Genomic DNA, 26,201 nt, shown 5'->3' on the forward strand with positions numbered 1-26,201 from the left:
AGGATTACAGCGAGATTTTTGGCGGATTTCACGCTTCCCGAGGCGCGTCGATTCCGGTGCTGGATCTCCCGTTGATAGACAGCAACAATGGGGCGATGTTTGATGTACGGAACCCTAGGTTTAACTACGCCGAGGTTTTTGGTGGATTCGACGGGTCGGACTTTGCTGCTACGTACGAGGAGCTGATCAGACAAGCCGACGGTAGTGATCGTCACGATTATGATGGTGATTCATCAGATGAAGCTTGGTATGCTCATTTCCCTTTTTTTTATTTTATTTCTGTAGTTTTTTCTTTGAGCTATATGTTAGTTTTAGCTCAAATTTTGTTTTTGGTCCCTATACTATTGTAGAAGTTGGAATTTAGTCCATGTGCTTTAATTTGGCTTAATTTGATATCCTACTTATTAGTTAGTTCAAATTTTTTTTAAAAATTTCACATGAGCACTTGGAATAGTTAACGTGTTAACAATTTGGACTAACTAATAGATTATGAAAGTAAGAGGACTAAATTATGCCAAATTGAAGTATAGGGACTACCTCCTAAAAGTTTAGCATAGTAGAGGGACCAGAACCATAATTTGACCTATTTTTTTAGGTAGTGTTAACATGAGATTTGCTCTAATCCAAAGTTTTAACATGATAGTTACTGGAAAATTACCTGTTCTTGGGGGAATCTAAGAGAGCTTATGGCAAAGACTGATATTTTCGATCAACTTTTATATTTTGATGTACTTATTCATTCTTATAGGGGGCGATGATATATATATATTATGTGATTCTAGGTCTTTGCTTCTTCATTGTAATGAAAAAGCATGTAAGGATTGCTTTATTTACATTTACTTTTGATGTTTTGAGTTAATATTATTTTGAAGAACTGATTTAGATTATTGCTATAGGTTCTATGTAGAAATTGTATGCATGTTATGTTTCGAGGTGTCCACCTTTCTGGGTTTATTTTTAATGTAGTGATTAGTAAGGGGTATGATTTTGGTTGGTGAATTTATTTTGTTGCCTCTTATAGGATGCAGGATGAAACTGAGTTTCTGTCAGAAGGGTCGGACCATTCTGGAAATTGTTAGTACTTCTCAAATGGGGATTATTATGAACCAGTCGATAGCAGTATGGAGTTCAATATGTCGTATCATAAAGCCAATGTTAGAAGCAACAGAGATATGTCGAATGCGGTTATGCATGTTGCTGAGCTGCATGCTGAACCTGAATATGCTTATATAATTGAAACTTCATTGGGAAAGACAGAAAACAAGAATCCAATATTGCATACGACGGATGACATCAATCTTGAGTTCACTGGAGGAGTTGCAAAGAAAAAACATCTTTGGAAAACTGTGTCGCATCCTTCTAACGGGGCTGCTGGTGAGCAAACATTTGCATACGATTCCACTCAAAGACGATACCAGGGAAAGGACTCATGTTCAAATGAGTCATTCATAACAATTTCTGAAATCAACTTAAGGACTCAGCCATCTCATGTCCCACCTCCCGCTAGACCTCCACCACATGTCCGTGTCAATACCGGAGACCATCAAAGTGTTCAACATGCTGTTTCTGGAGAGAGAATGGGTGATAGTTCACTTCTTTCTTTGATGTTGAGATAGATGCAAGCTCAGCCGCTGTGGCCTCTGCTGCAGCTATGAAAGAAGCAATGGACAAAGCTCAAGCACAGCTGAAGAGTGCGAAAGAACTACTCGAGAGGAAGAGGGAAGGAATTGAAAACTCTAATAAACTGGGTTCAAAGTCTGATGGGAAAGGTAAGAAGGAAAGGACCAGTAAGGCTATCGAGGGGTCCAGTGATATAAAAGATGACAAAGTTCAGGGCATCAAGGGAAAAGAAGACTTTATGGAACGAAAATATCTGTTAGAGAGGAGAGGCAAAAGGCTGTGAAAACCCTGGCACCTGATTCAATGGAAGGTGAAAAGCTTTTTAATGTGTCCAAATATTTTGTAGTTGAGAAGCATGGGAAGGAATCCCAGTCTATTGAAGAGTGCGGTGAACTTGATGGAGCTGATGAATGGCAGGAGGAAACTCAATTTTTTGAATTGGTTCGAACAGATAAATCAAGAGTGGGATTTCAGCACACAAACACTGATAAAGTTTTTGTCCAGAGCATGAAATTTAATGAGCCTCAGTATAAATCTCAAAAGGCAAGCATCGGAGCAGTGGAGCAACTGGAAAGTGACATGAAAGTTGAAGCTGTTAGGGAAGACCATGAACTGGAGAAAGTCGAGAGAGACATGAAAATGGCAAAAGAAGCTAAAGAGGCCCGTAGGCATAAAGGGCATGAAAAAAAGTTAAAGTCTGCTCAAGAGGTTGGTGCAGAGGAGAATGAGCAATCTATAACAGCACGGAAACTTTCGGGAAATGGTAAGAAACCGAATGGAGCCGATGAACTCGGAATACGTGAGAAACGAGTAAATGCTCAAGAAAAGGAAAATAAAGTTGAAGTTCAGCGGGCAATGGAACAGAAAGAGAGAGCACAGCAGGAGAAAGAAATTAGTAAATATATTCCAAATCCAAAGAGAGTTGAGGGGTGTCAAGAAAGAGAAGATGAGGAAAAAAGTTGGAGGGAAGTTTCTAAGCAGGAAGAAAATGATATAATACTTGAGCAGGTTCTTGTACAAGCAGAGAATGAGACAATGCTGAGAGATGCTGTTCAGCAGGAAGAGAAAGAGAAGAAATTGAAGGAAGCTCATGAACGAGAAGAGAGAAGGAGGCACGTGAACTAGAAGAGAAAGAGAAGGAGAAGAAATTGAAGGAAGCTCGTGAACGAGAAGAGAATGAGAAGAGATTGAGGGAGGATCGTGAACGAGAAGAGATAGAGAAGAAATTGAAGGAAGCTCGTGAACGAGAAGAGAATGAGAAGAGATTGAGGGAGGCTCGTGAGCGAGAAGAGAAAGAGAAGAAAGAGGAGGCACATGAACGAGAAGAGAAAGAGAAGAAATTGAAGGAAGCTCGTGAACGAGAAGAGAAAGAGAAGAAATTGAAGGAAGCTCGTGAACGAGAAGAGAATGAGAGGAGATTGAAGGAAGCTCGTGAACGAGAAGAGAATGAGAAGAGATTGAAGGAAATTCGTGAACGAGAAGAGAAAGAGAAGAAAGAGAAGGAGGTACGTGAACGAGAAGAGAAAGAGAAGAAATTGAAAGAAGCTCGTGAACAAGAAGAGAATGAGCAGAGATTGAAGGAAGCTCGTGAACGAGAAGAGAATGAGAAGAGATTGAAGGAAGCTTGTGAACAAGAAGAGAATGAGAAGAGATTGAAGGAAGCTCGTGAACGAGAAGAGAAATTGAAGGAAGCTTGTGAACGAGAAGAGAAATTGAAGGAAGCTCGTGAACGAGAAGAGAAAGAGAAGGAGGCACGTGAACGAGAAGAGAAAGAGAGGAAAGAGAAGGAGGCACGTGAACTAGAAGAAAGTGAGAAGATATGGAGAATGGCCCTTGAACAGATAGAGAATGAGAAAAGATTAAAACAAGCACGTCTGCAGGAAGAAAATGAGACGAGACAGAGAATGGTAGGGGAGGCAGTTGAGCAAAATAATTACAGCAAACCAGTGAAAGCAGTCCAAGATACAGAAGATGAAGTCAACCAAAAAGTAGTTGAGCAGGAAGTAACTGAAGAATTGCAGGGAGTAAACTATGTATACCAGCAAACTGCAAGGGGTGAAAACGGGATGAAACAGAAAATTGCCAAAGAAACTCATCAGCCTGGGGAGGGAGAGGATCCTGTGATATATAATAAGGTAAACAAACAGGATCATATCAATAATCATAAAGAAAATCAATTGGTTGGAAATAATGATCAAAACTTTGATGAGCTGGAAAAAACTGACGGGTTTGTTCTTGAAGAAAATGGAAAGATGGAGGCCGAATTTAGAGACTGTGAAAGGAGAACAGAAGCAATGGGGCAAGGGGGTGTTGATGGAAAGTTCAATGCATCCAGAACGGTGCCATGTGACTTAGAAGTTAAAGCTAACCAGTTAAGAAAAGATGATATCTCAGTCTTACGTCATCAAAATAAGGGGGTGAAGAAAGCCGATGAAGCTGTAGTTGGCATTGGACAAACAAATGCTGAGAACATTAACAGCGTCTCGGAAATGGACTCCAATAATGACAAGCAAAGGTTGAAATCTCCTTATGAATGGAGGGAAAGAGCAAGGAATATCAAGGAGGCTCAGGTTTCCTCATCTCTTGAAGAAAACAAGGATAAGTATGTGTCAGCTCAAGTGGTGAATGAGTCTGTTGAAACTGGAAGGAAACCAGAAGCTGCTAAGGCATCTGTAGAGGATGGGAAAGGAAGCACTCAGAGAACAGTTCACCAGGTTAAGGTAAGTCAGAATATGGAGAGGAAAGACAAGAATATTATTGAGAGCCTTACACCGGAAGATAAGGAGGCTGAAAGGCTAAAAAGAGAAAGAGAACTGGAACTTGAACGCCTTAGAAAGATAGAAGAAGAAATAGAGAGGGAGAGAGAAAGGGAAAAAGATAGGATGGCTGTTGACAGCACAGTTCTCGAAGCTCGTGAAAGGGGATATGCTGAAGCCCGGGAGAGGTCTGAGAAGGCTGCTCTAGAAAGAGCAACTACTGAAGCTCGTCAAAGAGCAATGGCAGACGCACGTGAGAGATTAGAGAAGGCATTTGCAGAAGCTAGGGAGAAGTCTTCTATGGAAGCCAGGCTCAGAGCAGAGCGTGCTGCTGTGGAGAGAGCAACTGCTGAGGCTCGAGAGCGTGCGGTGGAGAAAATAATGGCTGAAAGGGCTGCTTCTGAGGCGAGAGAGCGAGTAGAACGGTCTATGTCAGATAAATTTTCGACTTCTTCTAGAAACAGTGGAATGAGAAGCAGCTATTCATCCTCTGTAAGTGTGTCCTTAATTTCTGTTTTTTATGAAATTCATTGGTTCCATGCAACATTTTAATGGATCTTAGTTCTCAGGATCTGAAGGATCAGCATTTTCAGAGCACCAATTCTTTTGGTGGTTTAAGATATCCGTATGCCTCCGCATATAATGGTAGGTTATTTTGTGAAGTACTAACTGTATCCTTTTAATACTTCTTTGCTTTCTGCTACTGAAAACAAAGTTTCTTTATGTACTTGAAGGGGTTGAAGGTGAATCAGCTCAGAGGTGTAAAGCCAGATTGGAGAGATATCAACGAACAGCTGAACGTGCAGTATGATTTCTTCCTCTTCCTACAAAACTGGGAACCTTTTTAGTGCATATCGAAATAACATTTCTTGGATTTTTGCAGGCTAAAGCTCTCGAAGAAAAGAACATGCGCGATCTTATTGCTCAAAGAGAGCAAGCTGAAAGAAATGTATTCTTCGGGTTTTCTCACCTATGAAGATATTTCACGATTACACTGTCTTTGCATTTTTTACCGACAATCTTGTTTCTTTTCTCATTGCAGAGATTAGCGGAATCTCTTGATGCGGATGTCAAGAGGTGGTCGAGTGGGAAAGAAGGGAACCTTCGTGCATTGCTTTCAACTTTGCAATACGTATGTACTATTATCCAAATTCTCTCCAATCAAGCTTTTATAATCATTTCCTTTGTTTACTGGGTCGTTTAATTGACTTAATGCTTAATCTTCCATCATTCGGAATAATATCAAAATTTCTCATTGCTAATGTACTTTGATATCCTTACAACAAGTTAAAACCCGAGCTTTCTTCATTTGACGGATCCTTGGCCCAGAGAGTGGTTGGCAGCCAATTCCGTTAACCGAAGTTATAACTTCAGCTGCCGTTAAGAAAGCATACAGAAAAGCCACTCTTTGCGTCCATCCCGACAAATTACAGCAACGAGGTGCAAGCATTCATCAGAAATACATTTGTGAAAAGGTCTTCGATCTTCTAAAGGTCAGTTACCAACTTACCTGCAAACTCGGTCTATGCCATTGATAACTGATGGGGGATTTAGAATTCAATGGAACCAAACCAATTACGGATGTATGTTATATAAAGACTTAACTTCTTGTTGCCTTTTTCATTTTCAGGAAGCTTGGAACAGATTCAATTCAGAAGAGCGGTAAAATGCAATCTTTTTTTTTTTTAAATACAGTTGCGAATTGCTTCATTACAATTAAACTATGTTGCTGTAAATTTTACACTGTTAGCATAATAAATGCTCTTTTTGTCTATTCTGTATTTCTACAGCATGTAATTGTGTGTAATTCAACTATTTATAAGCCCAAAGAAATAGATGAAAAGATTTTTAGTTAAAAGGCTATGGAACACGAACTCCATGTAATTGTGTATAATTCAACTATTCATTGGCTGGACAGCTTGCTCCGCCCGACTCGATACTCGAGTTTGAGATTTTTTTTAATATGGTATTTGTGTTAGTTTTTGGTCTAATATGCTACTTGTGTTATGTTTTGGTCCAGTTTGATATTTGCATTTGGTAAAAAATATGTTTTGGTATTCAAAGGTATCAATGTTTATTTTTTAAATGTTTAATGTGGATTTTAGAGTTGATTTGATAAAAGTTAATTACTAATATTATTATGTCTGAATTTTTTATGATTTTCTTAATAGAATAAATTTAGTCTTAATTGTGAATTTGTTTAATTTTGTGTTTAATTTGTCAAATATAATATTTGATTTTAGGGTTGATTTGATGAAAGTTAATTGTCAATATTATTAGTTAATTATGAATTTTCTATCAAATCAATTCTAAAATTTGAATTAAATACTAAAAATTTAATACAATTACCTTTAATTATCAACATGAATTTTTTTTTGTCCAATACAAATATCACATTGGATAAGAGAAAAACAAACATCAAGTGTCATGTTAGAAAATAATGTCAACCGAAAATATCAAATTATTAATAAGTTTCAAAAATATAAAATAATTTATTATTATTTGAGCAGGAAAACAAGTCAATTGTTTGAATTTTTACAATTTACTAATACAATTATAATTATAGTTTCAATTTATGAATAAGTAAATGTATTTATTTAATATAAAAATAAAATATTTTATTTATTTTTTTAAGTATATACAATTAAATTAAAGTTAAAATTATATATATTTAAATCGTAATTAAAATTTAATGTGAATAATTATATATTAAATCAAAATTTATCTGTAATTTTATTTATATATTAAAATACAAGGAACCAAATTTAATTAGAAACCAACCAAATAATTATTACAACTTACAACAAATGTGTTTCAAGCTTTTGCTTAATTTTGCCGCGTGTCCGTTCCTTTCCATCCTTCCCAACGACATCATATTAATTCACAAAACGGTAACTCGACATTCCCCGTTCTTCCACGCATTTTGGAGATTCAGAATCCGTACAGACATATCAGCAAATACCCAAACTATCCCTTCCTAACTGACCGTTGCATTCCACACCAATCAAGGCTAAATTTGACATTCCCTTAATTATCAGCTTATAGCTATAAATAGAAAAAGAAAAAAAAATTCTAGCGTTTAAAATATTTGCGGTAAGGAAACGGAGGTGGTCTTTCAATTTTCATTTTTTTCTTCTTTAAATTCTCTCTCGACGCGCCACCGTGTACTCCGCCACTATCGCCGCCGCTCACGCCTAGGCGTCTCTTCTATAAGGATTAGCTCTTTATTAGCATTTAAGGTAATGAATCTCCTCCTTTTTTTCAATTGTATAAACATCTGGAAGCCTTTTCATTTATGTTTAGATTCTTTTTTTTTTCTTTTTTCGTTATTTATATCTTCTCCAGGTTTTGAATTAGCTGATCCTAATAGCTCTCTATTGTAACCGATCAGTTGCTTTTCTTGAAAAGAAAATTGCAGTTTCGAATCGTTCGAGGTCTTTATTTTATTTCAAAATTTTGTTGTTAAGTAAAATAGGAAATTATCTTAACGATTTTTTTTTGCCTTTTTTTAATTTCATATTGGTGCTCGTGTTATTATTTCTCGGTTTGTAATTTTTAGTTTTTATTTTTCATTTTTTTGGAACTTGTTTAACATAGAAGTATATTATTATTGTATGTTTTAATACATACATATAATGGAATTCTCTTTTTTCTTTCATCGAAAAAAGAAAAAGAGAAAATATAGTTGGCTTCTATTAGACCCAGATCACTAAATAATCCAATTACCATTTTTTTTTGAAAAGTTTAAAAATACTATGATGACTCCGTTGCTTTATATATTTATTTCATCTGTGATTCAGTAATTTCAAAGATTTTTTTTTGAAAAGAAAAAGAAAAAAAATAGTTTTTTTTCGTACTCGTTTATTTTATAGCATAAATATTGTTATAAATATTGTTAATAGTCTCTGGTGTGAAAAGAAAAAAAGTTTGTGACGCTTGTATGTATGTATGTATTTCTTTGGTTTTCCGATCTGTTTTGAATTAATTAACATAGAAATATATTTTATGTTTAAATTAAAAAAAAATTATGTTCTGTGTGGCTGCTTTTGAAATCAAGAGGGATTCTCATGAGTTTCGGTTTAGCTGCATCTAACAGCATTAATTTTGGATTCACTTCTTCAAATTTTTCTTGCTAGTATAGAGGATTTATTTTTTATTTATGCGGTTGAGATTTATTTAGCTATATGATTTCTGATTGAAGATGAACAGACTATTTACATGTATTAATGTTTGAATTTTTTAGATTAATCATTATATTCCTTGTTATCATACAAAAATTGTGGCTTAGTTGCTATAACAAAAAGTTAACAACTTTAAGCTTAATGGATTGAATTTTCTCAAGTTCATGGAAAGTAAAGTGTTCTCAAACTATGTTACTCAGGCACAGATGTCAGTATCTCTCACGGGGTATGGTGATGGTCATAGTTTTTTAAGTTTTTCCTTGTATTTGGAGGATTGTTGGATATCATATCTCCATATCATGTGCTGGACAAAGGTGTCGGACACTGAAAATGAAGAGTTGGAGCGACGTAGTTCCAGTAACAATGAGATTTTATTTCTTGCCTTGACAAGTTTTTGCAAGTATTAATGTTTGAATTTTTTATTATCCGTTATTTTCCTTGTTATCATACATTAGTTGTGGCCTAGCCGTTACAACTAAAAGTTAGCAACTTTAAGCTTAATTGATTGAATTTTCTCAAGTTCATGGAAAGAATGTTTTCAAATGTAGCAACAATGAGTTTTTCTTCATTGCCTTTACAAGTATTAATGTTTGAATTTTAGATTATCCATTATTTCCTTGCTATCATACAAAAGTTGTGGCTTAGTTTTACACCTAAAAGTTAACAACTTTAAGTTTAATTGATTGGGTTTTCTCATTCTGTAATTTAGTGACTTAAGCTTTTTGTTGTTTGATCATGCAGAGCCATGCCGACGTTCACTGCAATAGCTTTGGACAGGTTGATAGAACCTGGACCTTCCAGATCTGTCAACAACTCTGGTCCTAATTCGAAACCACCTATCCCGAACCCAAAGCCTATCCCCAGCACAAAAATGAAGAGGAGCAGCAGTACATCAGTAACAAGTAAGGTAAATCGCCCCCAAATATCACCAGCCCTATATGCTACTCCTGAGGCAACCCCACTGCCTGATTCACCATCTTCTTTCCCTCCTTCTCCTTACATCATCAATCACAAGCGTCGTGGTCCTCGCCTTTTGAAGAGCTTTTCCGAGGACAATGTATCATCTTGGGAAAAAAAAGCCCATCAAGAAGATGAGGTTAATGGGAATGCAAAGTTGGCAGAAGGCAATTCTGTTGATCTACTTAAGGATTGTTCTGTTACTTTTAGCATTCATGAACCTAATGAAGAGGAACATGAGAATGGTGCTCATAATGGTCCTATCAATGTAGAGCGGCCAAATAGTGTCCGTGGCGGTTCCATTAAGGAGGAGCACATGAATGGTTTCCATGATGGTGAAGTTGGAAGCAGCCAAATGAATAATGGTTTAGCCATAGATGCTTCTGTGCTGAAGCCTGGAGCATTAAACTTGGAAAAAGGTGGAGATAGTGAAGATTTCTTTGATCCCAATGAATCAATGAGCGTCGCAAGTAATACTGAGGGAGGAGATGATGCTGCGGCAGAAAGTGCTGCACGGTTTGCTACACAGGGGGTAGAATTTTTCGATGCATGGGATGGTATGTAGTAGAGTGTTAATTTAGCCTGTATGTGATATTCATATATAGATGCACACAACACAATCTTTTCCTTTTAGCTGTAAAACATTTTTCTTGCATGACTCATTTTATTTTCAAAACCTGATATGTATTTACTAGGAGCGTGAAAAATGCTGGCTTAATTTATTTAATTGTGGTCGTCTTGGCTTACTTAGATTTCTTGTTTCCTCCAGAATTATCTTCTGAGAGTTTGCCACAGTCTGGTCCCCATGATATTGAAGCTGAACTGCGGGAAATAAGATTGAGTTTACTCACGGAGATAGAAAAAAGGAAGCAGGCAGAAGAAGCTCTAAACAAGATGCAATCCAAGTGGCGAAGAATCGGGCAAGAGTTTGGTGATGTGGGATTGTCACTGCCTGTGGATCCTCTTGTTGTGACAGAGGATGAACTAGTGAATCCAGCTGAAGAACTGCGGCAGCAAATGGGTATTGCACGGTTCGTATCATTATCCATGGGAAGGGGCATCGCAAAAGCAGAGCTTGAGACAGAGATGGAAGCTCAAATCAAATCGAAGAACTTTGAAATTGCTCGACTATTGGACCGGCTGCACTACTATGAGGCCGTGAATCGGGAAATGTCTCAGAGGAACCAAGAGGCTGTAGGTAAGGATTTTGTACCCCATTCTTAATCCTTCTTCCCTCAACATTTACCAGATTCAAAATTTATTGTTTGTTTCATTTAGAGATGGCACGGCGTGAAAGACAACGTAAGAAACGGAAACAAAGATGGGTCTGGGGTTCGGTTGCCACTGCAATTACCCTCGGGGCAGCAGCCTTGGCATGGTCTTACCTCCCAACAGGAAAAGAATCATCTTCTGCTAGCATTGCAAAAGGTCCAGATCCCGATAATCCAACAGCCAAGTAAATAATTAAGCCATTATTAATCATTCAGTACTAGACTAGAGCTTGTGATAATCTCTGTCAGTGTCGATCACCGTAGCTATAGAATAAGACGCAAATACATTCTTTTCTCCCATTGTGAATAATAATTGCGGTATCTCATCCTTGCTTTAGTTTCTTCCATGAGATATCTGATCTTGAGGAATGTATAGTGCAATCAATATAATTTTTTTGAGTTGTTTTCCTCCCCAGCTATCTGGGAGGACATGAAATTATCAAATTTATAGGTCTTTGTTAATGTTACCCAATGAATTTTTGTCTATCATATGATTATGATTATAATTTAATGATAAGTAGTAGCTTCATTAACACCGATGTTGAAGATTTTTGGAGGTTGTATATTATACTTTATGAGAACTAAAATGTTATTTTATTATTTTAATAGCTTTTTTCTTTATAAAATTTTAAAGGATTAAATAATTTTTTTTATCATTTTTAGGGGTTTAAGTGCAATTTTACCGTGTGTTAATTTAAAATTTTATAAATTCTAAAGATAACTAAATATTTTCATTCTAAGGGTTGGCAAATGAATATTTTCTTTTGTTGATAGGCTTGGATAATGGAAATGGCTTGTCATGCAAAATTCATTGACAAAAATCACTTGGTGGAAGCTGGTTTAGAAGGGTTTTATGGACAATCAACTCCTCTCAGTATAAAACTTAATCCCTGTTTGGATATTGGAACAGGTTTCATAGCAAATAATTTGATTCCTGCTATTGATTTTGCAAAACTATCCATTCATATCCTGATCAATTGTAATTATCATGTAAACTTTAAGGGTTAATTCCACTAGGGGTCCCAAATTATGCTCAAATTTTAAATTAGTCCCTGAAAAAGGTTTTAATCGAGTCCTCTAATTAGTCAAATTACAGATGGGGTGTTAAAGGTTAGTTCAGTTATGATGTATTGCGGACCATATTTAAAATATGTGATTCAAAATTTAAGGGCTTAACTACAAAATTGGCCCCTAAACTATATTGCTTTTTTCTCTTAGGTATTTAAAGTTTTTTTTGGTCAAAGGTTAAACTATCAAATTTGTCTAACTCTACTGGTAAAGTGAATAAGAACAAGTGACATGTCACGTTCTTATTAGTTTTTATCATGTTTTGAGTAAAATGTGACAAAATTAATAATTTAGGTATCACACAATAAAAAATTCAGGTAACTAGGTGAGAAAAGTGATATAATTTGGAGGCCAATTTTGTATTTTAACCGATTTTAAACAAGTATGTATCTACTGTGTAGATAATTTTTAAAATGTCAATTTTAAATTGTCCAGTGATAGTTACATTCATATTTAAAATTTGATACACATATTTTAAATATGCTCTACGTCAGATTCTAGATAACATTTAATTGCCAAGCCGACAACTAGACCGACAAAAAAATTTAATTGATATAATCCTAATCTTTAAGGGCTTAACTAAAACATTTTAAAATTTAGAGATTAATTTAACATTTGTGTCATGATTTGAGGACGTCTGGTGGAATAATCCTAAACTTAAAAATACAACTTATGAAAATTTTAAGTTCCTCATTGATAACATTACCTGGTTATCCAACTCAAAACAATGAATACCGGCTCCCATTTTTAACCGATTGGCTTGACGCTCACATTCGAGACACGAAATTCGTCCTCCAAAAGCCGGTCATTGGCTCAACGCTCACATTCGAGACACGAAATTCATCCTCCAAAAGCCGGTCATTGGCTCGACGCTCACATTCGAGACTAGGAATCCGTCCTCCAAAATCCGATCCTTGTTGCCAAGTTTGGAAAATCAAGAAAAGACACTTACAAGAGAGAACAATTGTTTAACATTGTGTACCACAAATTATATACATCAGCTAAAGGAGGAGCAGCAGCTAGTGGTAGCATGTTTTGGTAACTATTAAGTGAAGGCATGGACTCATTTAGGGATTGATATGAATTGTACTGAGTGAGAGCCCTTCAACAGCTAAATCATTGCTCAACAATCATCAAATTCGTAAGGGGTAAACATATTTGCTTCAATATTCAAATTGGTATGTACGTTTTTTTGTTCAAATTGGTATTGGCTCCGTTAAAATGGGACCATATGGGTAAATCATGTTAGATTTGTGGCACACATGTCATGTTATGTCATTAGCTACTGTTTTTGTCACGTGTAACAACTTGATTGGTTTACTTTAAAGGGTGAAGTCAAAAATTATTTTTTGAGACCGAAATTAAACTATGTATTTTTATGAGAATTAAATTGTAATTTTTTCATTTCATTAGATTATATAATTATAATTTTTAAAGAATTAAATTACAATTTTATTATTTGAGTGGCCAAAATGCAACTTAACTATTTACCAATGTAATACCCTGAAAATTTTTACAGTAAGATATTATCCTTAATTTAGTAAAATAAGGAAATAAAGTGACAAAAAGGGAAATTTTGAGTTATGTCAATATTGAGAAGTATATTATGATATATTAATTCAAGAAAGGACTAAATTGTAAAAGTGAGAAAAGTTTTGTTGCACAAGAGTAAATATTCACAATTTGAGGGGTTAAAGTGTAAATATGAAAAAGTTAAAGGACCAATAGTGTAAATAATTTAAGAGTGGAATGATCTAGAAACTAAGGAAAATGGATGAATTAGGACCAAATTGAATAGATGAAGAACTATGAGGGACTAATTTGTAATTTTACCAAATTAAATGATGACTCAAGGATGGAATTTTAAAAGATAATAAGGGCAAAATGGTCAATTAGAAGAGAGAAAAATCTAGAAAGTAATAATGATGCTAGAGATATTTTGATATTTTATAATTATTTAATTAGATAAATATTATTTTATTAATACTTTAATAAGATATTTATTATTATTTTATTAGTATATAAAGAAAGAAAGATGAGAAATTCTCATCCATATTTTCCCATGCACTAACGTGAGAGAAAGAGAGGAAGAAAGAAAGTTTTGCTTTCTTTACAATTTGGTCTTTTTACCAAAAATTCACCATTTTCACCCAAAAATCAAATGAATTTCCATAGCTACCAAGAGACAAAAATGTTAAGAAGAGCATGGGGAGTTAGAATATCAAGTTGGATTCAAGAAATAGAAGCTGGAGGAGAGAGAAAATCAAGTTAAAGATTAGTATCAATAGAACAAGGTAAGTATATCAAGATTTCAATATGTTTTTAAGTTTGTTATTATTGACAAAGTATGGAAATAATGTTATAGTAGAGTTTTCTTACATAAGGTCCTATGTTTTTGATATGTTAGTGAAGAGAAAATAAGAGAAAGTGATAAGAAATGGCGTAGAAAAGGAAAATAAGGGTGTTATAACATGGTAATTAATAGCTTGCACAAAAACAGTTTGGACAGCAGCAGTAAACTAACTTTGAAAAATCACCATAAATTGTATAAATCGAATTAGAAGATGAAAAAAATATGGAATTAAATCTTATTGAGTATAGTTTCTCATAGAAGAAATACTGTAAGCAATGGATTTGTAAATTTTGAGATATAATGAATTTTGTGAGACAAGGTCAGAATGAATTCGGGTTCCCCTGTTCTGACTTTGAAAAATCATAAAAAATTTAATACAAATAATTAGGGGCTTAAATTTATATTTGTAAAATCTTGAATGAGTATATTTTTAATAGAAACAAACAATAACATCATTTGAATCCTGTATGAGGAGATAATTAATTTTTGGTGAAGAGGGGTCAGAACTGTCAGATAGCAGAATAGGGGTAACTTTAAAGAATAAACTGTACTTATTGGCTAAACCAAAAAATTCTGAAATTTTTATGGTAAGAATATATATGAGTCTAGATTCAGGGAAAATTATCAGATATTAATTTGGAGTTCTAAAGATCTAGATATAAATAATTTAGTGACTATGATGCAGATAGACAGCTTGAATATTCATAAAAGTAAATAATAAAAATTATGGATAATGTTACTTACAAGTGTGTTATCTACATTAAGGATGTGGAATGGAGAGGAGGAGGAAAAATATGTATGAATATTCATCTAGCATGGCTAATTTGCATATTTTAGGCTCAGGGACTAAATTGAATAAAAGTAAAACTTTATGGGCAATTTTGTAAACATGTCAGAAATGACCAAATTGTATGAAATAGATTATTTTATTATTTAAATTACAAAATTGAATGAAATTATTAATTTAGTTCAAGATCGGGGGAAAACATGTTTTAGGGATTATATTGAAAATTGTTGAAATTATGAAAAATTCTGATATTTTATAGAATTCATGGATTGTTATCAATATATATGAGAATAATAGCTGGAAATAAGGATTAAATTGCAAGAATTTTGTTTTCCTAACCCTAAGGATGAAATCGTCATTAATTAAAAGTTTAGGGGCAAAATGGTAATTTTGCCTAGAGCATTAATTAAATGCATTAGAATATGAAATGAATGAAAATGATGATCAAATTTATTTATAAAGATCTGGACGACTCAAATATGAGACTTGATCGTGGAAAAGAAAAGATATCAGATTAATGAAATTATAAACACAAACAAGCAATGAGGTAAGTTCGTGTAACTTGAATTATATTCTTAAATGCTTGAGATTGTATGTTATTTATGTGAATATGATTTGAATGTTCATTGTATGAAAATTTATGAAACATTGATAAATTTGATAAAAGGAGAAGAAATCCCGGTTGAATGAAAGGAAAATTCGATGGATCTCTGAAAAGGAATTGACGGTAAAAAGGATCTAGCCCGGACGGGTGATCCTATCCTGATATAGCCCTCCCGAAGAATATGTGTAAAACGGATTTAGCCCGGACGGGTAATCCGAATTAGGGTCTGAATTTAGCCTGGACTGGTAATTCAGATCCAAGCTCATTAGAGTAATTGTCGTTGCAGGGGATTTAGCCTGGACTGGTAATCCCGACAATACTCTATGAGTTTATATTACAGGGGATTTAGCCTGGACTGGTAATCCCACTGTAAGGATGAGGTTCGCGGGAGTGTACTCTCTGATATGAAATGTGTAAGACCATGGTTGAAAGATACCATGGCAACCTGTGTGTAAGACTATGGTTGAAAGATACCATGGCAACCTGTGTGTAAGACCATGGTTGAAAGATACCATGGCAACCTGATATGAAATGTGTAAGACTATGTTTGAAAGATACCATGGCAACCTGATATGAGATGTGTAAGACCATGGTTGAAAGATACCATGGCAACGTGACATGAAAAGAATAAGACCATGGTTGAAAGATACCATGGCAACATGACAGAAAATGAGTAAGACTATAGTTGAAAGACACTATGGCATCACGTCAAAGATAAATAAGACCGTGGATGGGAGACGCTATAACATCTGTTGAACAATTGATATTCAGGTAAAATGTATCAGATGACGAATGTTTATATGAAATGGTTGTGTGAAATGTTTACAAGAACTGGTCATATGGAAATATATGTACAAAAGCATTGTATGAAATAATTATGAAAATGGATAACGAAATAAGTATAAGCACATGGAATATAATTTATGTTAAGTTTGATATAAGCTATTACCAGAATAAATATACATAAAATATATGGAAATGATGAAGCATAAAATATTGATATAATGAAATGAATGATATATGCTTGTGAAGAAACGGTAAGAGCATGATATGTTTCATGACATGTACATATATGATTATCTTTGATATGTTGATACAAGGAAATTATGTAATTGAGACTATTATTAAACTCAAGTGCGACATGTCGAGAAAATAGATATATCAATGTTGAATTTATATGAGATATGTGCAAGTATACTAACAATGTTGTTGTTTGATGCTTATACAAGTGCCAAACTGTTGATTGAATGGTAATATATTTATTTTATATGATGCATTGAATCGGTAAGTATTTTAATTTTTTTAAGTGATCTGCATATGGTAGTAATGCTCCGAAACTCTGTTCTGGCAGCAGATACGGGTTAGGGGTGTTACAACCAACTTATAAATTTATAAAATCTAAAGGAAAAAAAATTACTATTTTCCCATTTTGAGGGGGCCTTGGCTACTACAAGCCCTCTAGTGCTGCCCTGTTCACATTGACCCATTTTAATTTAAGTTACACAAATAGACTGTGACGAAAATTAAATTTATGTACCAATCTAAACAAAAAAGATATGGGTATCAATTTGAACATTGAAGTCAAATTCCAGTATCAATATGTGTCGCTAGTCCTTATACTTAGTAAAATTTGAGATTAGTCCCTATAATTAAAAAGTTAAAAATTAAGTATTCTAGCTTTTTAGATTTAGAAATTCTAATCTAATCATTAATATTTTCTATCAAAAGTTACAAACTTGTCATGTTCATCAGGTTGTCCTTTTATGGCATGGCATATGATTGATAGAAAATAAATATGTTAAATTGACAAATCTTGATGGAAAATAATAACAACATCAATGATTGGATGGATATTTATAAATAAAAAGGTAAAGGGTAAACTACATTAGTATTCACCCAACTATGTTTTTTTTTATCATCCAATCATGAAAATTTACAAAATGGTCACCTAACTATTAGCAAATTTCTTTTTTGGTCACAACTATCTTAGATTTTTGGGTGTTTTCATTTTTACATTAGTAAGTTGGTGACAAAAAAAGAAGAAGACAAAACTGAATAGTTGAGTGACTATTTTGTAACTTTTCATAGTTAGACAACAACAAAAAAACATAGATAAGTGACCTCACCATAGTTTACCCAAAATACACAAATTAAACTAAAATTTTTAATATTTTAATATTTTAAAGGGAGTTGCATGGAATTTTTATCAGATTTTGAAAATATTTTCTTTTATCTCTCAATAAAAGATCGAATTAAATCGAATCAAATCAAATCAAGTTCGAGTTTTCTTTGTTGCTATCATATAACATTATAGTACAATGTTTTGTTATTATAGGATGACTTCTATTTACTAATTTTTATGCATGTTTTTTTTACTCATAGCTGCCTTCTTTTTTGTTTTATATGCAGTGGATTACATTCAATTGTCAATGTCATGAACTAACCATTTCTATATTTAATATTTTTATGTGGAAATTCCAAATTCTTTTTATTAAAAAAATATTGTGCCTGTTTTTGTAATTATTATCACTTTTTTGATGAACAAATTATAGGGTAATTCATGTTAAATTATTATATTTTTGGGCGTTGTTAACTAAGAGATTTTAAATTATTTAAAGGGTTAATTGCATTATCTAAACTTTAAAATATTATTATTTATTAACCAAGTCTTTTCGTCAATTTAAAAATTAGTTAAAATTTAGTATGGATATAATAAATCACATGGATTAAATTGTAATTAAGTTGTGTCAATAAAATATAGAGGACTTATCTCTTTATTTTAACTTGTTATATTCAAACTATTCATGTGATAAATACACACGTGCTTACAGTTTGATCCACAATGTCAAGTTCAGATTCACATTTGATGCTTAAACTAATGGTTATGTTGAGGAAGGATGGGATTGATGCAATACTTAACATTTGAGGGCTCAACTAACAATTTATAATTTATGCTATAATTTGAGGACGTTTAGTGTAATTAACCCTTAAATAAAAAGTAACCTCCATCAACAAGACCATTGAGACCACTCTCAACATAAAGAAAGAAAACCCAGAAAATCAAAGAGAAAAAAAGAAGCCAAAATTTTCTCACCATGCTTCCCTGCAAACCAAGCAACCACTCATCTTCATCACCATTCAACAAATTCCCCAAATCCTTTTCCACTATTTTCCCATCTGCAACATCAGCTTTCACTACATACGCTTCAATAAGTGCTTCATTAATGCTTTTACGATCCATATTCAACGATCTCATCCCATACCCACTTCGAAAACACATATTCTCAGCTATCAGTCCTTTATTCTGTTTCTTCTCCGGAAAGCAAACCATCATCATCGACCAATCCGACGGCATCGAACCGAACCATGTTTTCAACGCTACCGAGCTTTATTTAAGCACCAAAATCAACCCAAATACCAAAAGACTCAAAGTAAGCAAACGGATCAAAGACAAAGGGTTATCATGTAAGCTCGATAAAGGTCAAAGAATCACAGATTCCTTCAATGGTCTCGAGCTTAAATGGCGACATGTTTGCTACGAAGTGGAGAAAAAAGGTAACGTTACTGAAAAACGATATTTCATGCTAAGATTCAAGAAAAATAATGGGGATTTAGTGATGAATTCTTATTTGCCATTTGTGTTGAAATCTGCTGAAATGATCGAAAATGAAATGAGGGTTTTGAAGATACATACATTGGGGAATGTTCATTATGGTTCTAAATTCAAATGGGAATCGATTAAGCTTGAACACCCATCGACATTTGAGACTTTAGCACTTGACCCAGAATTGAAAACCATGATTGTTGATGATTTAAACAGGTTTATTAGAAGGAAAGAGTTTTATAAAAAAGTGGGTCGATCATGGAAGAGGGGTTATTTGTTGTATGGACCACCTGGGACTGGTAAATCAAGTTTGGTTGCTGCTATGGCTAATTATTTGAAGTTTGATATTTATGATTTGCAGCTTGAGAATATAAAAAGTGATTCGGATTTGAGGAGATTGTTGCTTGATATCGGGAATAGATCGATTCTTGTGATTGAAGATATTGATTGTACTGTTAATTTGCCTGATCGTGGACATAGGCGTCATGGTCAAGACAAACAGGTTAGTCCTTGCATATTTGTGTTTTGGTTAAATTCTGTAATTAGTCCCTATACTTTTCAAATTTTAAAATTTCAGACGTCACTAAACGATAACTGTTAAATTCATTAAGTCTTGCTATTTCTGAAATTTGATGCGGCAAACATATTCAACTTGTTATTTTCACATATTACTCACTAAAAATTCGATTAATGGATTAACAACTGTCATTTGTGTAAGACTGAATTTAGAATGATCCAATATCTGAACTAAATCTACAATTGTTCGCGTAGTACAAGACTAGTAATTGAATTTAACCAGACATCTTTAATTACTACTATTTGGTTCAGGATTAATTTTTTACAATTTGAAAAGCAAAGGGACTAAATCCGATCGAATTAAAGTACATGGAATAAATCAACAACTTTCACAAATTATAGGGACTAATAGAAGAATTTAACCTTGTGTTTTTTATGTGTATGTGTGTGATTGTGTTGAAATCTATGCAGTTGACGCTTTCGGGGCTATTGAACTTTGTCGACGGTCTATGGTCGAGTTGCGGAGACGAGAGGATCATCGTGCTAACGACGAACCACAAGCATAGGCTTGATCCGGCTTTGTTACGTCCCGGAAGGATGGACTTGCACATTCACTTGTCATATTGCGGTATGCATGCTTTCAAGGTTTTGGCTGCGAATTACTTGGGGATCGAAGGCGAGCACCGGCTTTTCGGGGAAATTGAGGTGCTGTTGGGAGCTACCAAGGTCACCCCTGCACAAGTTGCTGAAGAGTTAATGAAAGATGAAGATGTAGATGTTGCGGTTGAAGGGTTTTTGAGTTTCCTAAAGCAGAGGAAAATGGAAGAGGATGAACTCGAGAAGGATGAGGCCTCAAAGAAAGCCGAGGTTAAAGAATCTCGAGAACTGAAAATCGAACACAAGTATCTCAAGAAGGATGAGCCCTTGAAGAAAGCCGAGGTTAAAGAATCTCGAGAACTGAAAATTGAACACAAGTGTCCCGAGAAGGACAAAGTCTCGAAGAAAGCCGAGGTTAAAGAATCCGAAGAATTGAAAATCGAACACAAATATCTCGAGAAAGAGGAAGCCTCGAAGAAAACCAAATTTTAAAAATCTCGAAAATCGAACACGAAGATGTCAAGAAAAAACATACACCATGTTTTTATTATGTTACTCATTAGGCCAAAATGAATGACTAATATGTATATATTATATATAAGTTTTACTTGCAAAAATATCATCTCATCAAAACAAAAAAGGTATCCGATAGTGTATTACTATTTCTAATTCTGATCTTTTTTTTACTCAGTCATATTAGCATAAAAGGTATGAAGAAGCTCCCATGCTTTTTGGGCCGTTGCGGCGGTGGCTACAGTGGGGGCGATAGTGATATCGACTGCCGCCATCATTGCTTGTTGAATGAACTGATTTTGACTGAACCAAATTTGATATTTTGGATTCGGGATTGCTTTTCTATTTTGAGTGATCGCCGTTGGTGGAGCTGATATTGAGCCGTCAAGATGCCCAATTAATTGATGTCCGTTGAGTAGCATCACTAATTGAGCTTTCCATGTTGCGAAGTTTACATTGCCTAGTAGCTTGATAGGCAAGTCCGCTGCCAGGTTGAATTGGACCACGGCTTCAACAAAAATAACAACAGTGTCAATCGAGTTAAGTATGATTAGTACGGTTGGATTATCAAATAACACTTACCCTTTTGTCTTTTAACATCTTGATTATCGAACGCATTACCATCATCACCTTCCAGCTTCTTCCATTTGAGTAGCTTGACGAGTCCACTTAGCGCAACATCGGGATCTTCACTCATCATCAACTCTTCGGCAACTTGTGCGGGACTGACATCGGTGTCCTGCAACAAGCTTTTGGTCCTACTCAGACCGGGCCGAATGGACATGCACAATCACTTGGCATTTAACCAAAGGGCAAGATCGGGTAGCTGCGATTTTATCACTTGAAATCTTGTTTCCCCAAGTAATTCGAGGCCAAAAGCTTGAAACCTTGAGGGTTGCAGTAGGACATGTGAATGTGCATGTCCATTCGGCCCGGTCTGAGTAGAGCTGGGTCTAACCGGTCCTTATGGTTAGTGGTGAATATAATGATCCTCTCTTCTCCACAGCTTGACCATAATCCATCAGTGAAATTGAGTAGCCTCGATAGTGTCAACTGCACAATTTTTACAAATTGATTAGCCATAGCCGCAACCAAGCTCAATTTACCGGTCCCTGCTGGCCCATACAACAAGTAACCCCTTTTCCATGCTCTCCCAACCTTTTTATAGAACTCTTTCCTACGAATAAACCTATTTAGATCCTCCATGACAGCAATTTTCAACTCAGGATCCATTGCTAACGTCTCGAACGTACACCTTTGAGCTATAGCCGTGCTTGTTGTCGAGAGTGTACATCTTCAAAACCCTTTATTCATCTCTTATTGCCTTTGCTTTTTCTAGTATGTAAGGCACATAAGAACTCAAAACCAAGTCTTTATGTTTCTTATGAAACCAAGCACAAACGACCGTTTAGCGGATGGATCCTTCTGGTTATTGCTCATTCCTACTTCATTACCTGCATAGGTCCATTTAAGCTCGATGCCTTGGAAATAATCGACCATTGTCTCACATTTCGCGAACTTTATTGTGAGGTTATTGTCTTTTGGGGATTTGCTTATTTTGAGCATCTCGGTGTCGGGACTTATCTTGTTGCACAAGTAAACCTCGGATGCATAGTAGACTTAATTTCTCTCCATGCCATTGGTTTTATTGATGATCAAAGCGAATAGTTTCGAGCGACGCTTAAACAAATCTTTCAAATACGTGAAGAGATAGTTTTTTATTCGAAAAAGCATAATAGAAGTAGCCATGGGAGCGTAGGCCGAGAACAACGATGACAGAGACGACATCTTTTTGGTCAAAAACATGGTTAGAATTTTAGGTCTCATTGAGCCAAGAGAAAATGATATTTTGAAGCCGCATTATATATATATTTGAAGCCTTTTAAAATTTTTTTGCATTACCATTGTAATTCTAAATTTTTACAACTAAAAAGAAGAGTGGCATTTCACTAAAAGCACTGAAATCTCATGCAAGCAGCAATTTAATGCAAATAAAATATAATAGCTAGTAATCATATGTTCCTTCTCCTATTCACCTTCCTTCTACTCATCCTAACTGGCTTACCCTTGGTCTCAACTTTCTGTCTTTTAACTTCTCGAATTCCGACTGTCTTACCGTCTTTATCAATCGGTCCGTCATCTTCCAGCTTCTTCCGTTTGAGCAGCTTGACGAGTCCTCCGAGTGCAATGTCGGGATCTTCGCTCTTCATCAACTCTTCGGCAACTTGTGCGGGACTGACCTCGGTGTCCTGCAACAAGCTTTCAATCTCGCCGAAAAGGTGGTGGTAGCCGTGGATTCCCAAGTAATTCGAGGCCAACAGCTTGAAACCTTGAGGGTTGCAATAGGACATGTGAACGTGCATGTCCATTCGGCCCGGTCGGAGTAGAGCTGGGTCTAACCGGTCCTTATGGTTAGTTGTGAATATAATGATCCTCTCATCTCCACAACTTGACCATAATCCATCAATGAAATTGAGCAGCCCTGATAGTGTCAACTGCCAAATGAACCATGTGGTGGCGGTACCAAGGTTATAATTTTGATACAACAAAACAAGTAATTGTTCAATGAACCATGGGACAAGACAAAAAAGACATGTATGGAAATGACTTGTCATTCGTCATAGTTAATAAAAGTATTAAGGAGGTGGTTGTATTATAAGTTAGATTGTATTTTATCTCTTCTACTTAAAAAATGAGAAAATTAGTCCTTATATATTATATCAAAAAGCAAACTAGTCTTTTTATTATAAATTTTATCCATTTTTACTGTTAAAAACTAGTCTATATATTAGACTAAGGTACACGTGACATGCCGCGAGTTATCAGTTAGACTAGTGATAGAAATAAATGAAACTTCTAATAAAAAAATGGGCAAAATATAATTTGACTATTTTCTGACTAAAGTGGTAAAATGCAATTTAACTTTTAGTATCTTTTCGTACAATTTCCCAATGTGAAAAAGTAGGAACTCAATGCTTTTATGGTTCAAATAATGCTTAATTCCTAATCAGTTTTAGATGGTACTTAAAATATGCCAAACCTGTATATGATGTTCAGGTTGTTTTCGTCCATCCGGGGCATGCCGTCGGTCCGGCAAATCGATGCTGCAATCAATGTCTTCGATCACAAGTATGGACCTATTCCCTGTTGATAGTAGCAACCGTCTTAAGTCGGAGTCTCCCATTATATTCGCAAGCTGAAGATCATACACATCAAACTTCAAATGATTAGCCATGGCCGCAACCAAGCTAGATTTCCCGGTCCCAGGAGGTCCATATAACAAGTAACCCCTTTTCCACGCTTTTCCAACCTTCTTAAAGAACTCTTTCCTCTTAACAAATCTATCTAAATCCTCCATAACGTCGTTTTTCAACTTCGGGTCCATCGCCAACGTCTCAAATGTCGCGGGATGTTCGAGATTAATTGAATCCCACATCACTCCCATATAACCTTGCGTACTAAGTGTATACATCTTCAAAACCCTTTGTTGATCTCTAATTGCCTTTGCCTTTTCCAATACAAAAGGCACATAAGACCCCAAAACCAAACCTTTGTATTTTTTATCGAAACAGAGCTCGAACGATCGTTTCTCGGCTCTCGCAACGACTTGATCGTTCGGGTTATTCCCTTTCTCCGCTTCGGCACAGACAAATCTCCATTTAAGCTCAACACCCTCGAACAAATCGATGATTTTCTCGCCTTTCTCGAGCCTTATAGTAAGGTTCTTTTCTCTTGGGGTCTTACTAACTTTAAGCCGCTCCGTGTCGGGACTTATCTTGGTGCATAAGTAAACCTCGGACGCATCGTAAACTTGATTTCTAACCATGCCATTGGATTCTTCTATGACCAAAGTGAGCAGTTGAGATCGTGGCTTGAACAAGTAACCCAAACTCGAAACGAGATAGTTTCGGATTGGGTAAGGGATGATATCGTTCGCCATGGATCGAAATAGCATGATGGAAGCTGTCATGGAAGCATAAGCCGAGAACAATGATGATGGTGATGGCATTTCTTTGCTTGAAAACATGGTGTAAAATTTAAAATTTAAAAATTTGCAGGCAAGTTACAAAGTGATGGTGATATTCAAAGATATTTGGGGGAAATTTTTAAAAATAGCCCTTAAAAGGTTACCTCTGGTTCAAGGAAAAAAAAAAAAGAAGAACAAATCCACCATCTCCATTTTCACATACATAAAATTTGCTTTGCACAAAGTGGGTTTGTTTAAGGTTCCTTTTGATGAGGGAAACTTTATTTATGTAGACTTTTTAGTGTAGGGGTGTGTTTGTGAATTTACTTGGAAACAAATTATTCAATGTTTTTTAATTAATAATTTTTTTATTTAAATACTTTTTTACTCTTTTTATTTTTCAATTATATATTTTTCATTAAATTTAAAAAAAATCTAAATAAATATATTTTATAAAGAAATATGTTTAAAAAGTTTACGAGTACAATTACAAATAATATTATATTATAATATATTCACGATTTAAATGAAAAAAACGAGACTTTAGTTGGAAAAAGATTTAAATACCCTTAAAATTTGATAATTTAACAACAGGATTAGGAGCCAAGTATATAGGTGGCAATGCGGCGTCAAACTCTTAATAATGGTGCATATAAATCTAAACAACACCACAATTGGATTGAAAATTGAAATAAATCCAAACGAAGCTTCCCAAAGCATATAAGGAAGAGAACCCAGACATTCAAAATCCTATAACTTACGTATCTTAAACAATAATATAGCATCACTTATGCATAGAGGTGTCTCGATATTCAATAGCCATATCAAACTTTACTAAATTTGAGAACGAGTGGGGTCAAACCCTCAAACAAAAAACAAAAGTGACCTAACAATATTGTCTTCATCCTCAAGCCCAAATAGAAAAACTTACCTCAAATTTGTTAGAATCAAATATCTCTCACTTATGAATAGTTATTAGGTCAAATCCTTTACACATCCAATATTTGCTTTTTGGCTAATGGATTCTTTTTGAAATAATTAATTATTGAGGAATGAAAAATGGGTGATGGCAAAAGCCAAAAAGGGGATATATCCATGTGCAGGATTTGAAACACCTATCCCCAAGACAAATGACTTTATAGCATAGAGCAGTATATATGCATAGGTGTAAAGAAATGGGTGCATGGCAGGCTAGGGGTGGAACCACATTCACTTTAGCTGACTCATTTTCACAGCTTTTTTCCTTTTAGAAAATCACGAAAGGTAAAGTAAGTGTCCTCTTTGTCACTATTTTGGCTTTTTAAGAATTTTTTCCGTATGAGTTCGGTAATTAATTTTTTACCTTCTATATAAGTTTATTATAGAATGTATAAATATTGGTCACGAGTTTTAAAATTATCTTATATT

General features: G+C 34.9%; 3 protein-coding genes and 2 pseudogenes across 5 annotated transcripts; 3 read left to right on the plus strand and 2 right to left on the minus strand.

Annotated features, from left to right (window-relative positions):
* The first annotated feature begins 95 nt into the window (after nucleotides 1–95).
* Nucleotides 96–6,234, plus strand: LOC107936537 (trichohyalin-like; annotated as a pseudogene).
* Nucleotides 6,235–7,447: 1,213 nt separating this feature from the next.
* LOC107936577 (uncharacterized) lies at nucleotides 7,448–11,984 on the plus strand. 3 transcript variants are annotated; one of them, XM_016869336.2, is made up of 6 exons: nucleotides 7,448–7,615; nucleotides 8,758–8,957; nucleotides 9,299–10,071; nucleotides 10,284–10,712; nucleotides 10,793–10,970; nucleotides 11,560–11,984. In XM_016869336.2, the coding sequence occupies exons 2-6, from the start codon at nucleotides 8,764–8,766 to the stop codon at nucleotides 11,567–11,569; spliced, it is 1,584 nt and encodes a 527-aa protein (XP_016724825.1). In that variant the 5' UTR covers nucleotides 7,448–7,615; nucleotides 8,758–8,763; the 3' UTR covers nucleotides 11,570–11,984. The 3 variants fall into 3 exon arrangements, with proteins under 3 accessions (XP_016724825.1, XP_040936921.1, XP_040936924.1); XM_041080987.1 differs by having other exon boundaries at nucleotides 10,793–10,942; XM_041080990.1 differs by having other exon boundaries at nucleotides 7,449–7,615; nucleotides 8,758–8,783; nucleotides 10,793–10,942.
* Nucleotides 11,985–18,508: 6,524 nt separating this feature from the next.
* On the plus strand, nucleotides 18,509–20,983 carry LOC107936550 (AAA-ATPase At3g50940). Its single transcript, XM_016869300.2, has 2 exons — nucleotides 18,509–19,703; nucleotides 20,189–20,983. Exons 1-2 carry the CDS (start codon nucleotides 18,693–18,695, stop codon nucleotides 20,804–20,806), a joined length of 1,629 nt encoding a protein of 542 aa, XP_016724789.1. The 5' UTR covers nucleotides 18,509–18,692; the 3' UTR covers nucleotides 20,807–20,983.
* Nucleotides 20,984–21,661: 678 nt separating this feature from the next.
* On the minus strand, nucleotides 21,662–22,327 carry LOC107936536 (AAA-ATPase At5g17760-like; annotated as a pseudogene).
* A 371-nt stretch (nucleotides 22,328–22,698) lies between these two features.
* Nucleotides 22,699–25,068, minus strand: LOC107936551 (AAA-ATPase At5g17760). The gene is made up of 2 exons (XM_016869302.2): nucleotides 23,868–25,068; nucleotides 22,699–23,322 (listed from the first exon to the last, which is right to left on the minus strand). Exons 1-2 carry the CDS (start codon nucleotides 24,852–24,854, stop codon nucleotides 22,840–22,842), a joined length of 1,470 nt encoding a protein of 489 aa, XP_016724791.1. The 5' UTR covers nucleotides 24,855–25,068; the 3' UTR covers nucleotides 22,699–22,839.
* Between the last annotated feature and the right edge of the window lie 1,133 nt (nucleotides 25,069–26,201).

This window comes from Gossypium hirsutum, chromosome A02 (assembly GCF_007990345.1).
Source record: "Gossypium hirsutum isolate 1008001.06 chromosome A02, Gossypium_hirsutum_v2.1, whole genome shotgun sequence".
Lineage (NCBI taxonomy): Eukaryota > Viridiplantae > Streptophyta > Magnoliopsida > Malvales > Malvaceae > Gossypium > Gossypium hirsutum.

Excerpts from the sequence above, each read along its gene's own strand:
- LOC107936551 (XM_016869302.2), bottom strand. The coding sequence starts at position 24,854 with ATGTTTTCAAGCAAAGAAATGCCATCACCATCATCATTGTTCTCGGCT. Across the intron at positions 23,323-23,867 it reads AACCTGAACATCATATACAG|TTGACACTATCAGGGCTGCT; the intron begins GTTTGGCATATT and ends TTCATTTGGCAG.
- LOC107936550 (XM_016869300.2), top strand. The coding sequence starts at position 18,693 with ATGCTTCCCTGCAAACCAAGCAACCACTCATCTTCATCACCATTCAAC. Across the intron at positions 19,704-20,188 it reads GTCATGGTCAAGACAAACAG|TTGACGCTTTCGGGGCTATT; the intron begins GTTAGTCCTTGC and ends AAATCTATGCAG.
- LOC107936577 (XM_041080987.1), top strand. The coding sequence starts at position 8,764 with ATGTCAGTATCTCTCACGGGGTATGGTGATGGTCATAGTTTTTTAAGT. Across the intron at positions 8,958-9,298 it reads GCCTTGACAAGTTTTTGCAA|AGCCATGCCGACGTTCACTG; the intron begins GTATTAATGTTT and ends TTGATCATGCAG. Across the intron at positions 10,713-10,792 it reads GAGGAACCAAGAGGCTGTAG|AGATGGCACGGCGTGAAAGA; the intron begins GTAAGGATTTTG and ends TGTTTCATTTAG.